The sequence below is a fragment of the Pimephales promelas genome, chromosome 6, assembly GCF_988280905.1.
Source record: "Pimephales promelas chromosome 6, fPimPro1.hap1.1, whole genome shotgun sequence".
Classification (NCBI taxonomy): domain Eukaryota; kingdom Metazoa; phylum Chordata; class Actinopteri; order Cypriniformes; family Leuciscidae; genus Pimephales; species Pimephales promelas.
Window position 1 is genome coordinate 17863703 of NC_142774.1, and position 19330 is coordinate 17883032.

Sequence of the window (19330 nt, forward strand, 5' to 3'; positions counted from 1 at the left end):
TACAAGGGATTTTTTCTAATACATAAATAATAATAATAATAATTAATTAGGCTAACCATATTCTTAACCCAGAAACTAATAATGGCAAGTGGCATGTAACACTTCTGAAGTTTCCCCTTTTTAAAATATATTAAAATAGAAAACAGTTGTTTGAAATGATAATGTTACTATTTTTACTGAAATCTGGATCAATTAATGCGCAGCCGTGGAGAGTATCAGAAATTTCTTTTAAAAATATTTAAAAAAAAAATCATATACGGACAGTTCCAAAATATTGTATTATTTACATATTCAAATATTGACGCTACAATTTATTATATTTAATTATTGTTTATGAATCATATTTCAACAGAAATACAGATTATTTTACAAACTAAAAACTTCCCAATTTAAGTACGAACGGGTGGTTTACATAGTCAGCCTTGACGACTGACTTTTATTTTGAAAATTAAAGCGCGGAAGCTGGGTGGGCATGGTTTTTTTTTTAGATATCTATTGGTTTTTTATGTGCTATGTTGTCAAACAAAACTCGTTGGCGGCAATGCACCAAAAGCTGGTTGCCAACCGCCGTTGAATAAGAATAAGAATAAGAATAAGAATAAGAATAAGAATAAGAATAAGAAGAAGAAGAAGAAGAAGAAGAAGAAGAAGAAGAAGAAGAAGAAGAAGAAGAAGAAGACAACAACTCGTCCTGTTGTCTGATATGTGAAAAATAAGTAACGGTGAATGATTTAGCGTGCATATTTGTGGCTTTAGTTTATCAAATCTGACAGGTATTAAGATCGTTTTAAACAACTTAATAAAAAAAAAAGTTATATTGGTTGGCACAGACTAAATGAAAGGGTAAGTTACACATGGACTGACTGCAATGTGTATTTCTTTTATCAAGACTCTCTAAACCAAACAACTCACACAGATTTTAATATTAATCTTTAAAATGAAAATGCCTCTTTCTTCTGGACACAGGTATGACGGTGGTGAATGTATCATTTGCAGCGGCTGGGTTTTTAGGAGCATATCATCTGGGGGTAACAGAGGCTTTATTGCGACACGGAGATAAACTGCTGTCCTCTTTAAAAGCCTGCGCTGGAGCTTCAGCTGGTGCTTTAGTGGCCACTGTGATGATCACTGCTCCTGATAAACTAAAGGTAACGATATTCAGTTACAACCCAGAACATGTTACAACAATGGTATTCTGGTCAACAAACTAGTAAAATGTGTTTAAAATAAAGTGCCAGCAACGTTCATCTAAAAATGTTGCTTATTTTACTAAAAGAGTTGCATAACTTCAAGTATGAAAACATTTAAAATACATTTAGAAATATTCCAGCTTTTCCTATTTTTTCTTTTAAATGATCAAATGCACGAAGTATTGGCAATACAAAATTTCATAGCATTATTCTTCATCGTTTAAATAATTAAGGTACATTTAATGAGTTTTAATTGCCTGAGCTTCACTAAAGTACATTTATGAATGTCTACTGTACCCTTTTGAGAAACTTAAATGTTTTTATTTGATATTTTGTAAAGTAGCTCAAAAGGGACTGCAAAACAGCAGTGTCCTTCATTTTGGGAAGGACACTGTTTGGGAAAACTGACTGACCTGTTTAGACTTGAAAGTGATTGTGTTCCCTGTCAAGCCAACAGATCTGTAGAAACCACAGATTTCTCACAGTTGCATCACCGAGGCTCAAGCATGTAACTGACTGAGCCCTTTACCTATATGTTCTGACTTTGTGTTTTCTTACAGCATTGTAAGGAATTCACCTACAGGTTTGCCAGTAATGTGAGAAGTCAGAGATTTGGAGCTGTGACGCCAGGATATGACTTCATGCTTGAACTGAGGTAAATGCGGCTCTCAGACTCAATTTTTTTGATCGAACGAAAATTATTCACTAGGTTGAAATTAACCCCAGGGGGGCTATTTTTCCTGCATGCAGAATTTTAATCAGTAAGGATGTCTTGGTAAGATATCCTACTCAGCTATTTCTTTCACTCAACTATATTCACCTCATTTCAAATCGAAGAATTAAATTTCAAAATGGTGTTAGAATATTGCGAAAGATGGTACTGAGGCTGGATCAAAATTACCCTGCACTGAAAACACCTTGTTAGGGACTGTTCTTTTTTTTATTATTATTTAAGGGGCCACCGGAGGAGTTTTGAGATCTGTTGTCAAAAAAGACTTGACCAGTATTACTTCGCCAGTAATACATTTTTCTATGACCCTTCAAAATGATTGTGAAAAAAGGCATGATCCTCCCCGATAATTTATTGATTACGTAGGCTACTGGTTTGCGCTTGGCAAAGATGTTCACATAGCCATTGTTTTTTAAAGGAACCCCGATTAGTGAGGCATGTTGCACGACTACAACCTTTACACGTCACTACCCAGAATGCATTAAGACGTAAATAACTTTGGCGGCCTACGAGTGAACCTTTGTTCGACTTTTTTTTATTAAATTCAAAAGCATTATGAGTGTTTTTATATCACTTTTTTATAGCTGACGCCCACGTTAATCTTATAAGGCCAACATGCCTCACTAGTCGGGGTTCCCTTTTACAACCATGACAAACAACTAAACTCCTGCTTTCTCATCTTACTAAGGTCGTTACGATAGACCAAACCTACAATTCGGTTTGTATCATGATTTTTTTTATTTTAGATAAAAAAATAAAAATTAAAAAGTCATGTTTTCAGTGCAGATGCAGTGGTGACGCATTCATGTAATAAGGGTGGTGCTCCCAAAAAAGTATCTAAAAGCTGCCACAAAGAACCAGCAAAAGTAATAATTATGAATATGTCAAATATAGAAAAGAGAGATTTTAAGTGTTTATTAATAAACAATTTTTTTCTGTGTCATTGTGTCAGCTTCAAAATGAAGTTGACGATGCTGACACGCGATCTTCAAAGTAAAGCCCAATTTGTATTTGCGTTGGACTCGCGCCGTAGCTACGTACGTCGTAGGCTGTGTAGCGCCCATACCCTTCGCATAAGTATTAAAATCGGCCTCAACCCGCCAAAGAGAAATGCAGATTTAATACGGATTACATAAGCAGAGAGCAGTCTGTTTTTCATTTTTAAATGTTCTGTTTAAAAGTAGATATCAAGCTTTCTATATATTTCTTAAGTCTGTGAGGCAAGTAGCCTACATTATACGCTTTCGTTTAATTTATTAATCCCAATTTATACTTCTGTGTCGAACTCACGCCGTTGTTACGTCGTAGATGTACCAACACGTCAATTCTACTCGTACTGCAAGCACTGTAATTGGTCTGCTAGAACTGCATATTAAATATAAAACGGATGTATAGAGTGATATTTTTCGAATGTCTTGACACCTTTATTAAGGGGGTATGGATAGCTATACAAACAGACGTTTTAGTATTAAATGCATTTATTGATAATTTATTTCTAGTTTTGACTGCACAAGAGCTAAAGCTACATGAAAAAATATGCACCAAACAAGCCACTTTGAAATTTTGCTTTTTCATGAATACAAAAGTTGGGTGACCCTCCCCCTAGACTAAAAAAAATGGAATGACCCTCTGCTCAACAAAGAATAAATATACATGACCATCCCCTATTTTCTTACGGTGGACCTTTCCACAAATACCGAACAGTCCCTTACATATTTAAAAAAAAGTTATTTTTGCAAATGGCAGAAAATCTTATTTGTTACTGTTGTTATGCTTTTATGTTTTTCTCTGATGCCATTGCAGTGTTTTAAATAAAATGTATTTGTAAAATAATAGGTGGCCAGTTTCTTCAAATTGACATTGTGGAGACTTTTTCAGTTGCTGTGAAACGTATTGTTTTTATAGTGGAAGCATTATTGCTGAAAAGAGTGGGTGTTGATTGAGTATGTGTAACTGATTTAATCTCACAAATACATCAAATAAAACATAATATAATCTAAGAATGTGTAGAAAGAAAAGAAATACAAGTAGAAAATAAAGTTAATTTAAATAATTTGGTGGACAAGAAAAGCAAGTTCTCTATAGTTCACCCCAATACAAAAATTATTTCATTTAGCCAACATTATGACCAACAAATATTATATATATATATATATATATATATATTAATTTTTTTTGAAGAAGAAGAATAATTAAGATTCTAGGAACTACACTACAGTGTCAAAAAGTATAATAAACACCATAACGTATCAAAAGTTGTAGATATAATTATAGCTTATGTGAAGCTATATTTTCACAAAATACACATTAGTTAACCTTTTGCTTGAGTCTGTCCCTTTCAATCTGTTTATGTGGAACACAAAATTGGCTTGCTTGAACGATTAATTCACAAATCACACTCAACTGTTTCTTGAGACTCAATAATCCATTTGCAGTTATTAATTGTTCACTAAATTAAATAACGATTTTGTTTTGTTTCATACACAAAGCTATCAAAAACTTGGATTATAGCCCTGAAGTCATATAGATCACTTTTGTGGTACTTGTATAGGGTGCTTTTGCATTCTTTTTTTTAAGTTTGAAAGCTCCATGCTGCATTTTCATCATCAGGGATCCTATGCAGTGTTCGCGGTTCCCTTCTCTCTCTCTCTCTCTCTCTCTCTCTCTCTCTCTCTCTCTCTCTCTTTATTGACAAAATGCATTAATTTTGAACACTCTGGCCTGCAAAAAGGCGGATGTTGACGTATGGTCAAAACACGCCCCAAGACGTCAGTTATATGACTTTTTGGGATGAGACTGTGTTAACCACATTCAAATCACACCTGGTATTACTTAAACTCATTTATAATGCTGGAGCCTCAGCTTATTTTCACTGTGGATGTTTTAGTCAAACTTGTTACAGTAGTGGTGTGATGCATGATGACAGGTGGGTAAATTTCCCTAGCCACTTCCAACAATGTGTTGCATCATGATTCACTTTTTCCCTTTGCTGCAATCGCAGTGTCATTCAAACTAAATGTACACTATTTGAACTATTATGACACCTGACCATTACTCCAACAGGGACTGTAGTTACATTGCATTCTTTATACATAGGCTATACATTATTAAGATGTTGGTCCTCCCTTTAGTAACATACATTCCAAAAAATAAGATAAAGGAGTGGTGCCAATGTAAAAAAGTTACAAGATCACTAATCAGTGAGTACAGTCTCTTTTTAACAAGAAGCACTAGCTTCATTGAAAATGTCCTTCTTTATTGCAGTAATTTCCTTAAGAGAGTTTCAAATGTAAGTGGATGATTAGACCATATTGTGGTTTTGTTTGATTGGCCTCTGTGAGTATTAAACATAATTTCAAATATTAACTTAAAGGTTCTCTTCAAATAGAAGTGTTTCTGTAAATTCACGAGAGAGCTGAAGAAATACATTGACCTTGCTTTACAAAAACACATTTGTTTCTCACGTACATGAATGAATATATATATATATATATATATATATACAGTGCCCTCCACAATTATTGGCACCCCTGTTTAAGATGTGGTCGAGGACTTTTAAAAATTCTCCCTTTTTTTTAAACAACATAGAATCCAAATGCAAAAAAAGATAAAAATCCAACCTTTTATTTAAGTACATTACTTTGGTGGTAAAAAAAAAATGTAAAATTTAAAAAAATAAAAACTTCAAATCATGTGTCCCACAATTATTGGCACCCCTGATGTTAATAGTTTGTACAACCCCCTTTTGCCAACAAGACAGCACTTAATCTCCTCCTATAACATCTCACAAGATTGGAGAACACAGAGAGAGGGATCTTTGACCATTATTCTTTGAAAAATCTTTCTAGATCATCCAGAATCCTGGGCCCTCTCTTGTGCACTCTCCTCTTTAGCTCACCCCACAGGTTTTCGATTGGATTGAGGTCTGGGGGACTGAGATGGCCATGGGAGGACCTTGAGTTTGTGACTGAACCATTTTTGTGTAGATTTTGCTACACGTTTTGGATCATTATCCTGCTGAAAGACCCAATGACAACCCATCTTCAGCTTTCTGGCAGAGGCCATCAGGTTTTTATTTAAAATGTCCTGGTAGTTCAAAGCGTTCATAATGCCATGCACCCTAACAAGGTTCCCAGGGCCTTTGGAAGTGAAACAGGCCCACAGCATCACAGATCCTCCACCATACTTCACGGTGGGCATGAGGTACTTTTCGGCATACACATCTTTTGTTTTACACCAGATCCACTTAGAGTGTTTGTTGCCAAAAAGCTCAATCTTAGTCTCATCCGACCAAAGCACACGATCCCAGATGAAGTCCCAGTGCCGCTTGGCAAACTCCAGACGTTTACGTTTGTCAGTGTTAGTGAGAAAAGGCTTTTTCCTAGCATGCCTCCCAAACATCTTGTTGGCATGTAGAGAGCGTCTGATGGTTGTTTTGGAGATTTTGTGACCCCAAGATGCCACTATTTGATGCAATTCTGTGACAGTGAGCTTAGGACTTTTTTTTACTTTTCTTAGCATCCTCCTCACAGTGCGTTGTGGTAAGATAAACTTGGGACCTCTTTCAGCCTTGTTTGTCACTGTTCCAGTTGTTTTAAACTTCTTAATGATTCCTCTAACTTTAGATACGGGCAAGATAAGGTGAGTGGCTATTTTCTTGTAGCCATTGCCTGACTTATAAAGGTCAACACACATCTGCCTTACTTGAATGGTGTGTTCTCTTGTCTTTGCCATGTTGACAAATGGGTAAGAGAATTAGGCCTCTGTGTCATGTCATATTTATACCCCAGGGAAATAGGAAGTCATGAATTACTAATTAAAAGTTCCTAGATATCCTGACCAACATTAGCAACTACAGAAAATATATATATTTTTTAAATCAATTACATTTTTCAGCGGAATTGTTAGGGGTGCCAATAATTGTGGGACACATGATTTGAAGTTTTTATTTTTCTAAATTTTTACATTTTTTTTTACCACCAAAGTAATGTACTTAAATAAAAGGTTGGGTTTTTCTCTTTTTTTGCATTTGGGTTCTATGTTGTTTAAAAAAAAGGGAGAATTTTTAAAAGTCCTCGACCACATCTTAAACAGGGGTGCCAATAATTGTGGAGGGCACTGTATATGAAGAGTTCAGATGCAAAAGCCTCTAAATGCCATTTGAAATTTTCTTCTAGATTGATCATTTTTATCAAGCTTGTATATTTAAGTTCAGTGATTTCACTTAAATGGCAATGATAATTACCTATTAATTGTTATTTAAGTGAAATTACTGAACTTTAATATACAAGTTTGATAAAAAATCATCATTAAAGAAGAAAATTTCAAATGGCATTTAGAGGCTTTTGCATCTGAACTCTTCATATATATATATATATATATATATATATATATATATATATATAATTGTTCCTTTCTCCAGTAGAATGAGGTTTGAGTGGTCTGTAGAAAGTGCTTTTCCTATGCAGAAATGTGTCACCACCTCAGTGCTACTTGTAATATTGCAGATACAGCTGGCATATGAAACGGTAGACTTTTTTTCTCTCTTTCTGTTGAAGGGAATAATATCTGTGATGTGCACAAACCTCTGAGGGCTTCTTATAATCTTGACATACTGCTTGGAGCGGATAGCAGGTTTCATTTTGATGAAATATCCTTAGAATGGAACGTTGAGTGGATTTTTCTTTCCTTATTTCTCCTGCATTACCTCTGTGGTTCAGCCAACAGATTGTGTAATTACAATATGATATTGAGGGAAAAATGGATTTCACTGAGGTTGTTAATTATGCAAACACAACAAATGAGCATCTGTCCTTTGGTTTTCCTCTAGGGAGGGCATCGAAGAGATTCTCCCACCCAATGCCCATCAGTTAGCCAATGAACGCCTCCATGTTTCAATAACACACTCAAAGACATACAAGAACAGCATGGTGTCCAGCTTCACCTCAAGGGAAGATCTAATTAAGGTATTCATGCTTGAGGTCAATGGACAATGATTTATCTTTCAACTACCCGAGTGATTTCCATTGCCATCTGAAATTGTGAACAAATTGTGCTGGTGCTTCAGTTAGTCCATCTAACATAATGATAATGAAAAACCTCTTTTAAATATTCCACTGCCTCGGATTGGAATCTTCTCCAGACTGACGAGATTAAAAAATTAGTCAATTTTATTTTTTTATTAATCGAGATAAACATGTTATTATGCAAAGATGTTTTGTTTTTGTCGCAACTTTAATGTAAAAACTGTCAATGTAAACTCAGCTGTCTATCTTGGCCAGAGTACACTCATGTAAAAGAGATTGTGGTAACATTTTACAGTAAGGGTACATGAATTATCATGAATTTATATATAAATTATTTATGCATTCATGCATTAATATTTCATGAATCAACAGGAACTAACACAAGTTCAACGTTTTTCATTCATGACTTCATTTAACCTTAATTAAAACATTAACTAAGATGAGCACCTCATCATGAATTCTGATTTATTACGCATGATCATGATGTTTTCTTTGTTCACAGTTATGCCACAATTAATAGCACATTGTTCATGAGTGTTTCAAAGGACCTAGTCACCACTTTAGTTGAGGGGCCACACACATGATGAAGTCATTGATAGATAATGCTTATGATGACTTCTGTATTTGATTAACAGAATCTGTGTGCTATGAGCTGTGATTGGTCTAATTTGTTGTCTGTCCAATACAGTAATCATCATTAACTAAGCATTAATCTATTAATGACTTCATCATGTGTGTGACCCCTCAACTAAAGTGGTGACTAGGTCACTGACCTAGACTAAGAACAAAGAAAACATCATGATCATGCGTAATAAATCATAATTCATGATGATGATGTGCTCATCTTAGTTTATGTTTTAATTAAGGTGTTATTTATTCATTCAGTCATGAATGAAGAATACTGAACTTGTGTTAGTTCCTGATGATTCTTAAGAAATGAATGCATGAATGAATGCATAGTTCATGATTTCATTTATACATGAATTCATGATAATTTATGTACCCTTAATCTCAGTGAGTCTTCTTTCCTGGTTAAATAAAGGTTTATCTTTTCTGGTATTCTTTCTGTTTGAGGGTCAATGATGCAATTATTATTAGTAGTATTATTATTTACTAAAAATACAAAAAAAAAAAAAAAACTTCAGGTCATTAATTTAATTACTTATATACATGTGTGCGTGTGTGTGTGTGTATATATATATACAATTACTTGTATACATATGTGTGTGTGTGTGTGTGTGTGTGTGTGTGTGTGTGTGTGTATATATATATATATATATATATATATATATAAGTAATTGTATTACAGTCAGATTGCTAAACGACAGTGAGCACAACTGGAGCTAAATGTGCAAAACTTTAACTACAGTTTGCACTACCAACAGTCACCTGAGCACAGCTCTTAACTAAGCGGCAACCTCCCCGTCTCTCTCTTGAAGCCAACACGGAAATGAATTAAACTGCAATTTATCGAGTGGCCGCTTGAGGCAGGCTGCAGAAGAGAGTCAAATCTGTATCTCCCCCATGTTAAAATGCCCAACTTTACAGCAGAAAAAAAACATATTTACAGCCTGGAGCAAAAAGTGGCTTTGGTCTATAGAGCTAATTTTTCCCTTCATGACAACTGTGAGGGGGGTGAATTTTTTTACAACTCTGTTTAAATTGTTACCGGCTGCTCACCGCTTAGGAGTTTTACCGCCCCCTACCGTATAAGATGATGTGCTGATATAGCTGGAAGCGCAAAACTTTCTGTTTACAAGCAGAGGAAGATGGGCGCTGTACATACGCTTTTCAAATTGCCTATTTTACGCACTATAAGGTGCACTTAAAAGCCTTTAATCTTCTCAAAAAACGACAGTGTTCCTTATAATCCGGAGCGCCTTATATATGGATCATCATTTTATACAGTAGGTGGCGGTAATACTCCTAAGCGGTGAGCAGCCGGTAACAAGAAGTAGACGAATGAGAACGTCCTCGTCTCAGCGCATGGGCCCATAAGGAAGTAATGGAATAGTGGAATAAAGTCGTTATTTATGTTTTTTTCGCACAAAAAGTAGTCTCGTCGCTTGATAAACTTAGAATTGAGCCGCTGTAGGCACATGGAATATTTAAACCTTTTCTTTAATGACTTTATGGGCCGTCAAGAGCCAGTCCCTTAGGCAGTCTATGTAGGACTGATCCAGCTCTCAGATTCAATCAAAAATATCTTTATTTGTGTTCCGAAGATGATCGAAGGTCTTACGGGGTTGGAACAGCATGGGGGTGAGTAATTAATGACTTAATTTTCATTTTTGGGTGAACTAACCCTTTAACAAGCTGAAAATAGCAAGCTAACATTAACTATGAGAGCTGCTTCTCAGGTCAAATAGCTAGAACATTATATACAATGGTGATCAACTTAGCCTAGGCTACTAAAACAAACACTTAAACTAAATCATATTGACCAACATTGTTTATCACAGACATTTTGTCCAAATAACATTTTTTTGAAAGTGGCATTTAGTTTTTCCAGGTTTGGGCCCTTCTCTTTTTTTTCTTCTTAAATTTTACCTTGTTTAACCAAACTCACCCAGTATTAGCAACGGCCGCCAAAAGGTAAACAGAGATTGTGCCTGTAAACATGGCACCCATGTCCCATAATGCAACACAGGGTGAAGTACCTTCACATTCCCATGTGCAAGGAGTAGAAATGTATGTATGTGACAGGAGAATGAGTGTGTGAGTAGTATGTGAAAAGAGAATGTATGTGTGTGTGAGAGGAGAATGTATGAGTGTGTGAGAGTAGAAATGTATGTATTTGAAAGGAGAATATATGAGTGCGAGAGAAGAATGGATTTTGGCTTGTATGGGCCCTCAATAATAATTTTTGAGGCGCAGTCAAAAATGTCAGGGTGATATATTGAAGCATTATTATTTTTAATTTTATACACAATATATATATATATATATATATAAAATTTTGTGTGGTTGTTTATATTAAACGAATAAGAAATGTACCTGTACAAGGTGTAAGATTTTTTTTCTGCAGTGATTACATGGCAAGTTCCCACACATGTAAAACTAAAGAATTTTCTTTATCACAGGCACTCTTATAAATAAATACAGTGGACAGAGTAATAGAAGGTTCTATGTATCTAAATGATGTATTATGACTGTATTGTTTTTAAGGTGCTCTTGGCCAGCTGCTTTGTGCCTGTCTATGCTGGAGTGAAGCCAGTCGAGTTCCAAGGGCAGGTAATAGAGTCTTATACGACCAACTCTCTTGGCTCCAGTACTGTCTGTGACTCTGCCGAGAGCTGATGTTTAGTTTTCATTTAGATGAATGAGCAAACCAACTCTTTGGTTCTGCTTGCCCCCTTCACTGACAGAGGTCTGATAAAACTACATCAGCAGCCAATCGTGGTGGTATTTTGAGCCAAAGCAATTATGAGGTTGCATTGGTGAAGTTCAAGTGTGTCATAGGAAAGCATCAAGATATATTACTGTATAATAACATAATGAAGACTGCGCTAGAAATTAATTTATTTGAAGTGGAATACATAAATTGTATATTGATGTTTTGTAATGCTGTCGATTTAATTTAGTACAATTTAAACAAAGCTTAACAGCCTGTTCTTATCCCAAGGCGTCATCTTACTGACGCTTTTGACCATGAGTCAACATCCGACGCACATGGCACCCTTTAGCGGCAATATGAGACGCGCCTCCTAGTGGTCTAACCCTAACCCTACCCCAGACCTAAACCTACCCTTGTCATCTAACTGACGCTAAAGGTTGCCATGTGCGTCGGATTTAGACGCATAGTCAAAAGCGTCAGTTAGATGACGCCCTAGGATGAGTGTCATCTAACGTTTTGGCAGCGCAGCGTTTTTTTCCGTTGAGACGTTTCATTGCTATGATACAGAATATCCGCAGCAGTTTGAATGTTGACAGTTGGTCGGTATGGTATTAGTCCAGCCCCTCCTCCACTGTGATTGGACAGCTGGGTAAAAAGTGACCGTGATGAGCGCTGCGTTTTATCCAAAGTTGAACATTTTTCAACTCCCAGCGACCAGTAAAAACGCCGGGCGCTTCAGCGTGAAAAAAAAAAAAACGCTCAGCGCCTCATGGCGTTTAAAAAAACGCAGCGCTCCCATTGAAAACAATTGAAAACATACGGCAGGCGCGTGGAAAAACGCTTTGGTGGACACACGGCCTAAAGGTTGCCATGTGCGTCGGATTTAGACGCATGGTCAAAAGTGTCAGTGGGATGACGCCCTAGGATGAGAATGCGTTGAACTTAACGTGTTAAAGACTGGAGTAATGATGTTGAAAATTCAGCTTTGCCATCACACGAATAAATAACAATTTAAAATGTATTAAAATACAAAAGTTATTTTAAATTGTTAAAATATTGCACAATATTATTATTATTATTTTATTAAATAAATTCAGCCTTGCTGAGTATAAGAACGTATATGTTATTTAAGAATGTTGATTTTCTCAGAAATGGATGGATGGCGGGTTCACAGACAGTCTTCCTATTCTCCCTGTGGGACGCACAATAACAGTGTCACCATTTAGTGGCCCCCAGGATATTTCCCCAGCACATAAGGGCATTAGTAAGCTTAACCTCAGATTGGCCAACATGAGCATTGTGGTAAGTTTTCAGCATTAATAAGCCTTACTTATTACTTTTAGTTCATAGTTGTGCAGTACTACTTAACTGTAATCATGTAGCCCTCAATCGGGTCATGGAGTCTATATGACACCAATCGACTATTACTCACACTCAAAAAAACTGGGCTTGATTCGGTTGTTCTGAAGGTATGTAAAAAAATGGGTAACACTTTATTTGAAGGGGTGTGCATAAGACTGACATGACACTGTCATAAACATGACATAACACCTGTCATGAACATGAAGGAGTCTTTATGAATGTTTATGACTGTTGTCATTAAGTGTCATTTGGTAAATTATGACACTTTTAATGCAAAGTTGACATTGTTTAAAATGTCTTTGTTATGACAACTTGACATTAACCAAGACAAAAATGTCTTGATTATGACAACTTGACATTAACAAAGACAGAAATGTCTTTATGACAACTTGACATTAACCAAGAAATCATAACTAGTCCAACGTGTTCCACTTTACTTGAGGTAAGGGGAAATATTAATGACTCTGTTGTTAAAGCATTTGACAGTGTAATAACTCTTAATGACATCTTTATAACTAGTACAATGTGTTCCACTTTACTTGAGGGCAAGTAAAATATTCATGTCACAGTTGTAATGGTGTCATGACGGCCACATATGACAGGGTAATGTAATGTTAACACAAAGCTAAATAACTACTTTAAGTTTGATAATTAGACCTGTTATGGCATATTTGTGACAGGTTGACAGGTTCAGGTGTTATGTCATGTTTATGACAGTGTCATGTCAGTCTTATGCACACCCCTTCAAATAAAGTCTTACCAAAAAAGGTTTACACTTCTGGTCTTCGAGGTCAATATGGTCAATAAAAAAAAAATCCAGCATAAATCTGAAAATTTTTACACAGAAATGAAGGCCTAGTACTAGTGCATAATTGCAATGTATAATAAAAAAAAAATATTTCATATGCAAGCTAATGGTGTAGTTGATGAATTGTGTGGTATATGGATACAAAAGTACTTCATATATTTTCAAAAACACAGCATTAATGGATAGATGAGAAGTAAACAAAAAAAAAGATATATTATTTGTATGATTAAAAATGTAAAATTTTTTGTACAATTACTCAATCAATTGTTGGGGTCGTGTAGACCCCGAAGCCCAGAAGTGTAAACAGGAAACAGAGACCATTTGAAGGTTAAAATATAATTCTCCTTCCAAACTGTTATGTCATAACCTGACAAGTTTTGACATTTTAATTGTTTTCCACCCTTAGTTCTCCAAGGACAACATCATACGACTGAACCAGGCCCTGTTTCCTCCCTCATTACCCAGGCTCAAGGCACTGGATCAAGAGGGATACCAAGATGCTGTTCACTTTTTAAAGAAAGATGGATGGATGCAATAACTGATTTTCTCCTTTCTAGCACTTTCAATTTCATGAATGTGGAAAATCTGGCATATTGACACCAAGACAATTTCCCTCATAGAAGTTCATTTGTGGTGTGCAATATTATGTTCAGACAGTGTAATAATCATACTTTGACTTGGTGTCTAGTTTCATTCTCAAGATGAAAAACAAAGTAAAATGCATCATGTATTTCAGGAGGCTGAATGGGCATTGTTATAAAAAGTAAATTTCGATTGCACAGCTTTAAAACAGCTGCTCTCAGTAAAGAGTCTTGAGAGCACTACAGCGCTTTTTTAAAGAATGACTAAATGAAGTGTTAAAATATTTCTGAAACTCCTTTTGTTGGAATCTGTTCATAATGGCCTTTAAAATCTCAGTCAATACCAAGACCAACAAGTCACCCTTTTGCCTACACTTGCTGCACATCAGTGTAGCGTTTTTGTAGGTCCTTGAGGACAACACTGGAGAACAAGCCTTTGAAGTAAAGCCACAGGAGAGGTCGTTTGAACTCGTGAGTCTCCTCACCTCTCAGAACTATGGGTTTACTTGCACTTGATTCTGCGAGAGTGTTCTGATCATTTTTCTGTCTGTGAGAACATCTCTCTGGGGAAGGTTTGGGGATTAGCAAAGGATTGTGGGTATTTATGATGTGGTTGTAGACAGAAACAGAGTGCTGGCACACACACACACACACACAGTATGGCATAAACTGCTCATGCAAGTTATCCAATCATATGAAATAAATAGTAAAGTTTTCGCAATTAAACAGCAATTTTATTTGACTTATTGATTTATAGAGCAGTTAGTGTTGTCAAAAAATATAAAGATGAGAACTGTGTACGTGAAATTACATAAATTGTAATTGGTCTTCATTACAAGCAAGAGCAGTGTTATAAGCGGAGCACCATTAGCTTGATAAAAATTGATTATTCAGTGTATAGTTCTGTGGCAGCATGGGTAATTTACATCAGTCTTTAAATGATGCACATGTTCATATGGGTTGATCTGTTATTTATAATAAGACCCCATATTGTAGGCCCTCATTGCTGAACCAGCGTTTTTGAACTACCTGGTAATCAATAGAGTGAATGGTTGTTTAATTGAGAGTATTGTTTTAATAAATGTTAAATAATATGGCATCGCAATGTACTGTCTAAGTGTGTGAGAATTTATTTGTTAAATTAACTCTGGTGGGATGTGTCTTTGAATAGCTGCATTAATAATGTAATTAGAATGCTTTCACATAGACATGTTACAAAGTGTATCTGACACATCAAGGAGAAACCCCTGACTCAGGGATGTGCATTATTTACTGACAAATCAAGTCTGTATTAATTTGCATTGTTAAGCACTGAGATTTTTTTCCTTTTTGGCGAATACGATCGGAGTTGTATTAAAAATTGTCCTGGCTCTTCCAAGCTTTATAATGGGAGTGAATGACTGGCTCTCTGTCTTTGGTCCATCAAAGCACATCTACTCCTGATTAAAGTGCATTGATCATTTGAAGTAGATGAATTCTTTTATAGCTCCTGCGATTCAACCTTATTTTCTTCATGCATGTGGAATGCAAGGTCTAATATATTGTAATCAATATTTAATTGAATCAGTTATAATGTTTTTGATGTTTAAATTATAACGTCTGAAAACAGACTTGTGACTTGATTACACCTTGAATTAGTGATAGAAGTTACAAAGTAACATGAAAGTGATAACATTAACATTTTTAACATGAACTAATTAATATTTTACTAAACTAAGAATATTTTTTAGTATAGTTTATTATACTAAGAGAAAAGTGTTATTTATACTGTTTTATCTCTATGTTCAATTTACAGAAAGAAATTAAATCAGGAGGTCACACACAGCCTCAACCAGAAGTTATGGAAGCTCATAATTAATGTACAGTAAGGTCTGAAGAGACCAATGTGAAATCATACAGGAGAAAAGTCAGTCAGTTGAGTTTGTGCTAAACGCTTTGACAGTGCTTATACATTGTTGTCTTTCAATGCAGACAACGATGCACACTGCGCCTTCAATGCACACTGTTGCTGAGCCTGCACTGTAGCGAGCTCTGAAACAAACATCTTCACGACAGTTAAAGCGGCATTACGTCACAGAAGCGCGGACTAGGAAGGCAGTGAGTGTTTAGGGTGCCATTTGGGACAGGCTCAATATCTCTCCGAAAATACACTTTGTATTTACTTTGCGTAGGGCCTTATTCAAGTCTACAAGCCTTACAGGTTTCAATTGTGGCTAGATGTACATTTTATTCTGCACTACTGAGAATGTCAAACCAAGTCTGTATTACATATGTCACCTTGCTATAACCATAGTTTTACCTGTTTTTCCTCACCCATATTCTTCTAATGTCTGTATACCAGTGGTCCCACGCACGCTACAACAACATACAGTACCTAGAATCAGCGGTATGGTTCTGTGGTGCCAGGTGCAGTGAACAAGGCGACTCTTTATAGTCCACATGGGGATTTGCCTTGTCAGGCAGCATCACGTTAATGATCATTTTGGGGCTAAATTGCCAGAGGCTGAAAGTGGTTACAGGAAAAAAACATAGGAGCCCCGCCAAAACCTGACTCAAATTAACAGCAGTTAATGGCAAAACAGAGGACAGAGCTGATTATATCTGATTCAGGCCACAGATAAACAGTGAATCTGGTTGTCTGAGCCATAAACATTGTCTTTAGCTGAAACCCCACTTTAAGGAATGAGAGGCCACTGAAGTTCAACTAATTGCATTTCATATACATTTAAACTATATATATATATATATATATATATATATATATATATATATATATATATATATATATATATATATATATATATATATATTGTATTTCAAAACATTACATGCAGTTGGCACAAGAATATATTTCAAGGCATTAGAAGTAATTATGAAAATTCATAGCCTATAAAGATTGTGGGTCAACAAGCACTCTTAAGTTTAAGTAACTGCATTTCATACAAATTAAATTGAATTTAGTTGAAAATAACATGCATGTGTTGAAAAACATTCAGTTTGCACAAAAATATAATTTTAAAGTACATTATACTCTATCTCATTTCCAGGGGAGAATGCTAGTGCAGTTAGCAGCCGCTGCTCTGAGGAAGATTTAAAGATTTTAGTTTTTAGATTATCTTCATTGTGTTTACCTGTGTTTTATTCACCTGCCTGGACTGCATAAAAAATTTTGTACGAGATTTTGGATTTACCGAAATATTGCTGCTTCTTGAGACTGTTGCCAATGTTGTGCCTAATTTCGTCCTCTTGCCGAATTATTATCCCCCTCGTTGAAGTCAGTACCTGATTGCCTAATTCCAAACCTGTCCCATCCATTTGATGGTCAGGTCTACGAACCCTCGTCCTCCAAGAAAACATAGTAGGACTGCTGTGCTGATCACAGTGTGTTAGCCAAGGTAACCAAGGCGACTACCTCGAACAACGGTAAGAACGATCTTACATTTGGACTATGGAATATTCGATCAATCTCTGATAAAGGTCCTTTGAATGATCTGCTGCTTGATCGAAAGTTCGATTTTCTCTGTCTAACTGAGACATGGTAGCAACGTAATGACTTTTTCCATTTTAACCTGTACCTCCTGGATATGTTTTTATCTGTAAACCATGTACTGTTGGTCGGGGCAGGGGACTTGCTTGCAGTAGCTACTATAAGGAAAAATAGAAAGTTACAACTCTTCCTTTAACAGAATGTACTGTAGATTACATCATTTCAATCGTTTGCCTTGCAAATCAATGGATGCGTTCCAACTATCCTTGCTATTGTATAAACTATAAAGGCCTCTGAAGGCCAATTTTAAATTCCTACAGAAATTTTCTAGGCAAGGCAATTTTATGTTTATAGCATGTTTCAGCAGAAGTGCAATCCAAGGTGCTTTTCAAAAAATAAAATATAAAACATTTGAAAAGAGATTAAATACAAAAATAAAAGTTACAATACAATACAATGAATAGATGAATTAAAAATAAGCTACAATAATAAAACAGATCTTCAACCTTGATTTAAAAGAACTTAAGAGTTGTTGCAAACTTACAGTTGTAGGGTTTGGACCCATCAGACACAGACAAATTAATCATTATACACAAAGGTTTATGAAACTCCAAAACTAACATCCCAAAGGAACTTAACACGGCTGAAACAGTGTCATGTTACAGGGCTGATAAGAAGGTTTTATGACCACTTTGGAAGAGAGTGCATGTGCGAGAGAGAGACAATGGGAAGACAGGAACAATCTTTAATACAGACTTTGCTGTATTAATCATAGACTAACTGATCTATAAAAGAACATGCTTCATAGCATTGTGTAAATGATTTACTGTCTTACCTTCAACCCTCCCTCTCTTAGTTTGTCATCCGCAAACACTGTTTCTGGTGATACTGGGGAATCCCCTCCATGGGGGCCCCGATGGCCCAGCATGCCTTGCTTCCAACCGGATACGGCATTATGGAGGAGGATTAAAGTTTTGAATATTTAAAAATCACAGCTTCTTCAGAAAATGACGAAACTTGGTGACTTTTATGGCATTGGGTATGTGAACACAAAAAAGAATTTAGGTCATGATTGGAGCAATTTTAGTGGTCGTAAAAAATTAGTCACACTTTTGCTCTTCTGTCAAAAATTACGACCCATAGGAAATGATTGGGAAATTGACAAAAAGAAATTTTTCTCTACAAATCGGCCACAATGCTAAAAAAAAGTACACCGCAGGAAAGGGATGACACTCTACAACATCTAGAGTGCAAAACAGACACACCCACCAACACACACACACATACAAACACACTTTTATACACATACACACCAATAAATTTTGATTACAAAAAGTATGTTTTGAAATTTTAAAAATCACAGCTTCATCGCAATGTTACGAAACTTGGTGACTTTTATGGCATTATGTATTTGAACACACAAACAAATTAAGGTCATGATCTGAGCATGCTAAGTGGTCTTAAAAAAAATAGTCACACCACAAAGTGGTCTTTGGTCAAAAATGACCCCATAGGAAATGAATGGGAAATTGTAAAAATATGGGGAAAAAAATGTGAATATTTGTTTTTTGTCATTTTTTTTAATAAGAAATAGTTTTTGAGATTGTTTCAACTATATATACAAATCCACCAAAAAAAAAAAAAAATGTGTTCATAAACAGCTGGGGAATTCACATGCCTCTCCATAGAGAGCTGTACATGCCATCTAGTGGTTACACCATGATTCTACGCTTTTTCTCTATACTGTAACCATGGTGCTAATTTTCTTCAAAAAAATATTTTTTTTCTGAAGGCCTAGACTCTATATTA

At 35.7% G+C, this 19330-nt stretch overlaps 1 protein-coding gene across 3 annotated transcripts; it reads left to right on the top strand.

Moving 5' to 3' along the window:
• Window positions 1-468: 468 nt before the first annotated feature.
• On the top strand, window positions 469-15139 carry pnpla4 (patatin-like phospholipase domain containing 4). 3 transcript variants are annotated; one of them, XM_089132201.1, is made up of 7 exons: window positions 469-843; window positions 967-1148; window positions 1751-1845; window positions 7751-7886; window positions 10172-10208; window positions 11115-11180; window positions 13860-15139. In XM_089132201.1, the coding sequence occupies exons 2-7, from the start codon at window positions 969-971 to the stop codon at window positions 14048-14050; spliced, it is 705 nt and encodes a 234-aa protein (XP_088988327.1). In that variant the 5' UTR covers window positions 469-843; window positions 967-968; the 3' UTR covers window positions 14051-15139. The 3 variants fall into 3 exon arrangements, with proteins under 3 accessions (XP_088988327.1, XP_088988326.1, XP_039513379.2); XM_089132200.1 differs by lacking the exon at window positions 10172-10208 and adding an exon at window positions 12433-12585 and having other exon boundaries at window positions 474-722; XM_039657445.2 differs by lacking the exon at window positions 10172-10208 and adding an exon at window positions 12433-12585 and having other exon boundaries at window positions 475-843.
• The last annotated feature ends 4191 nt before the right edge of the window (window positions 15140-19330 follow it).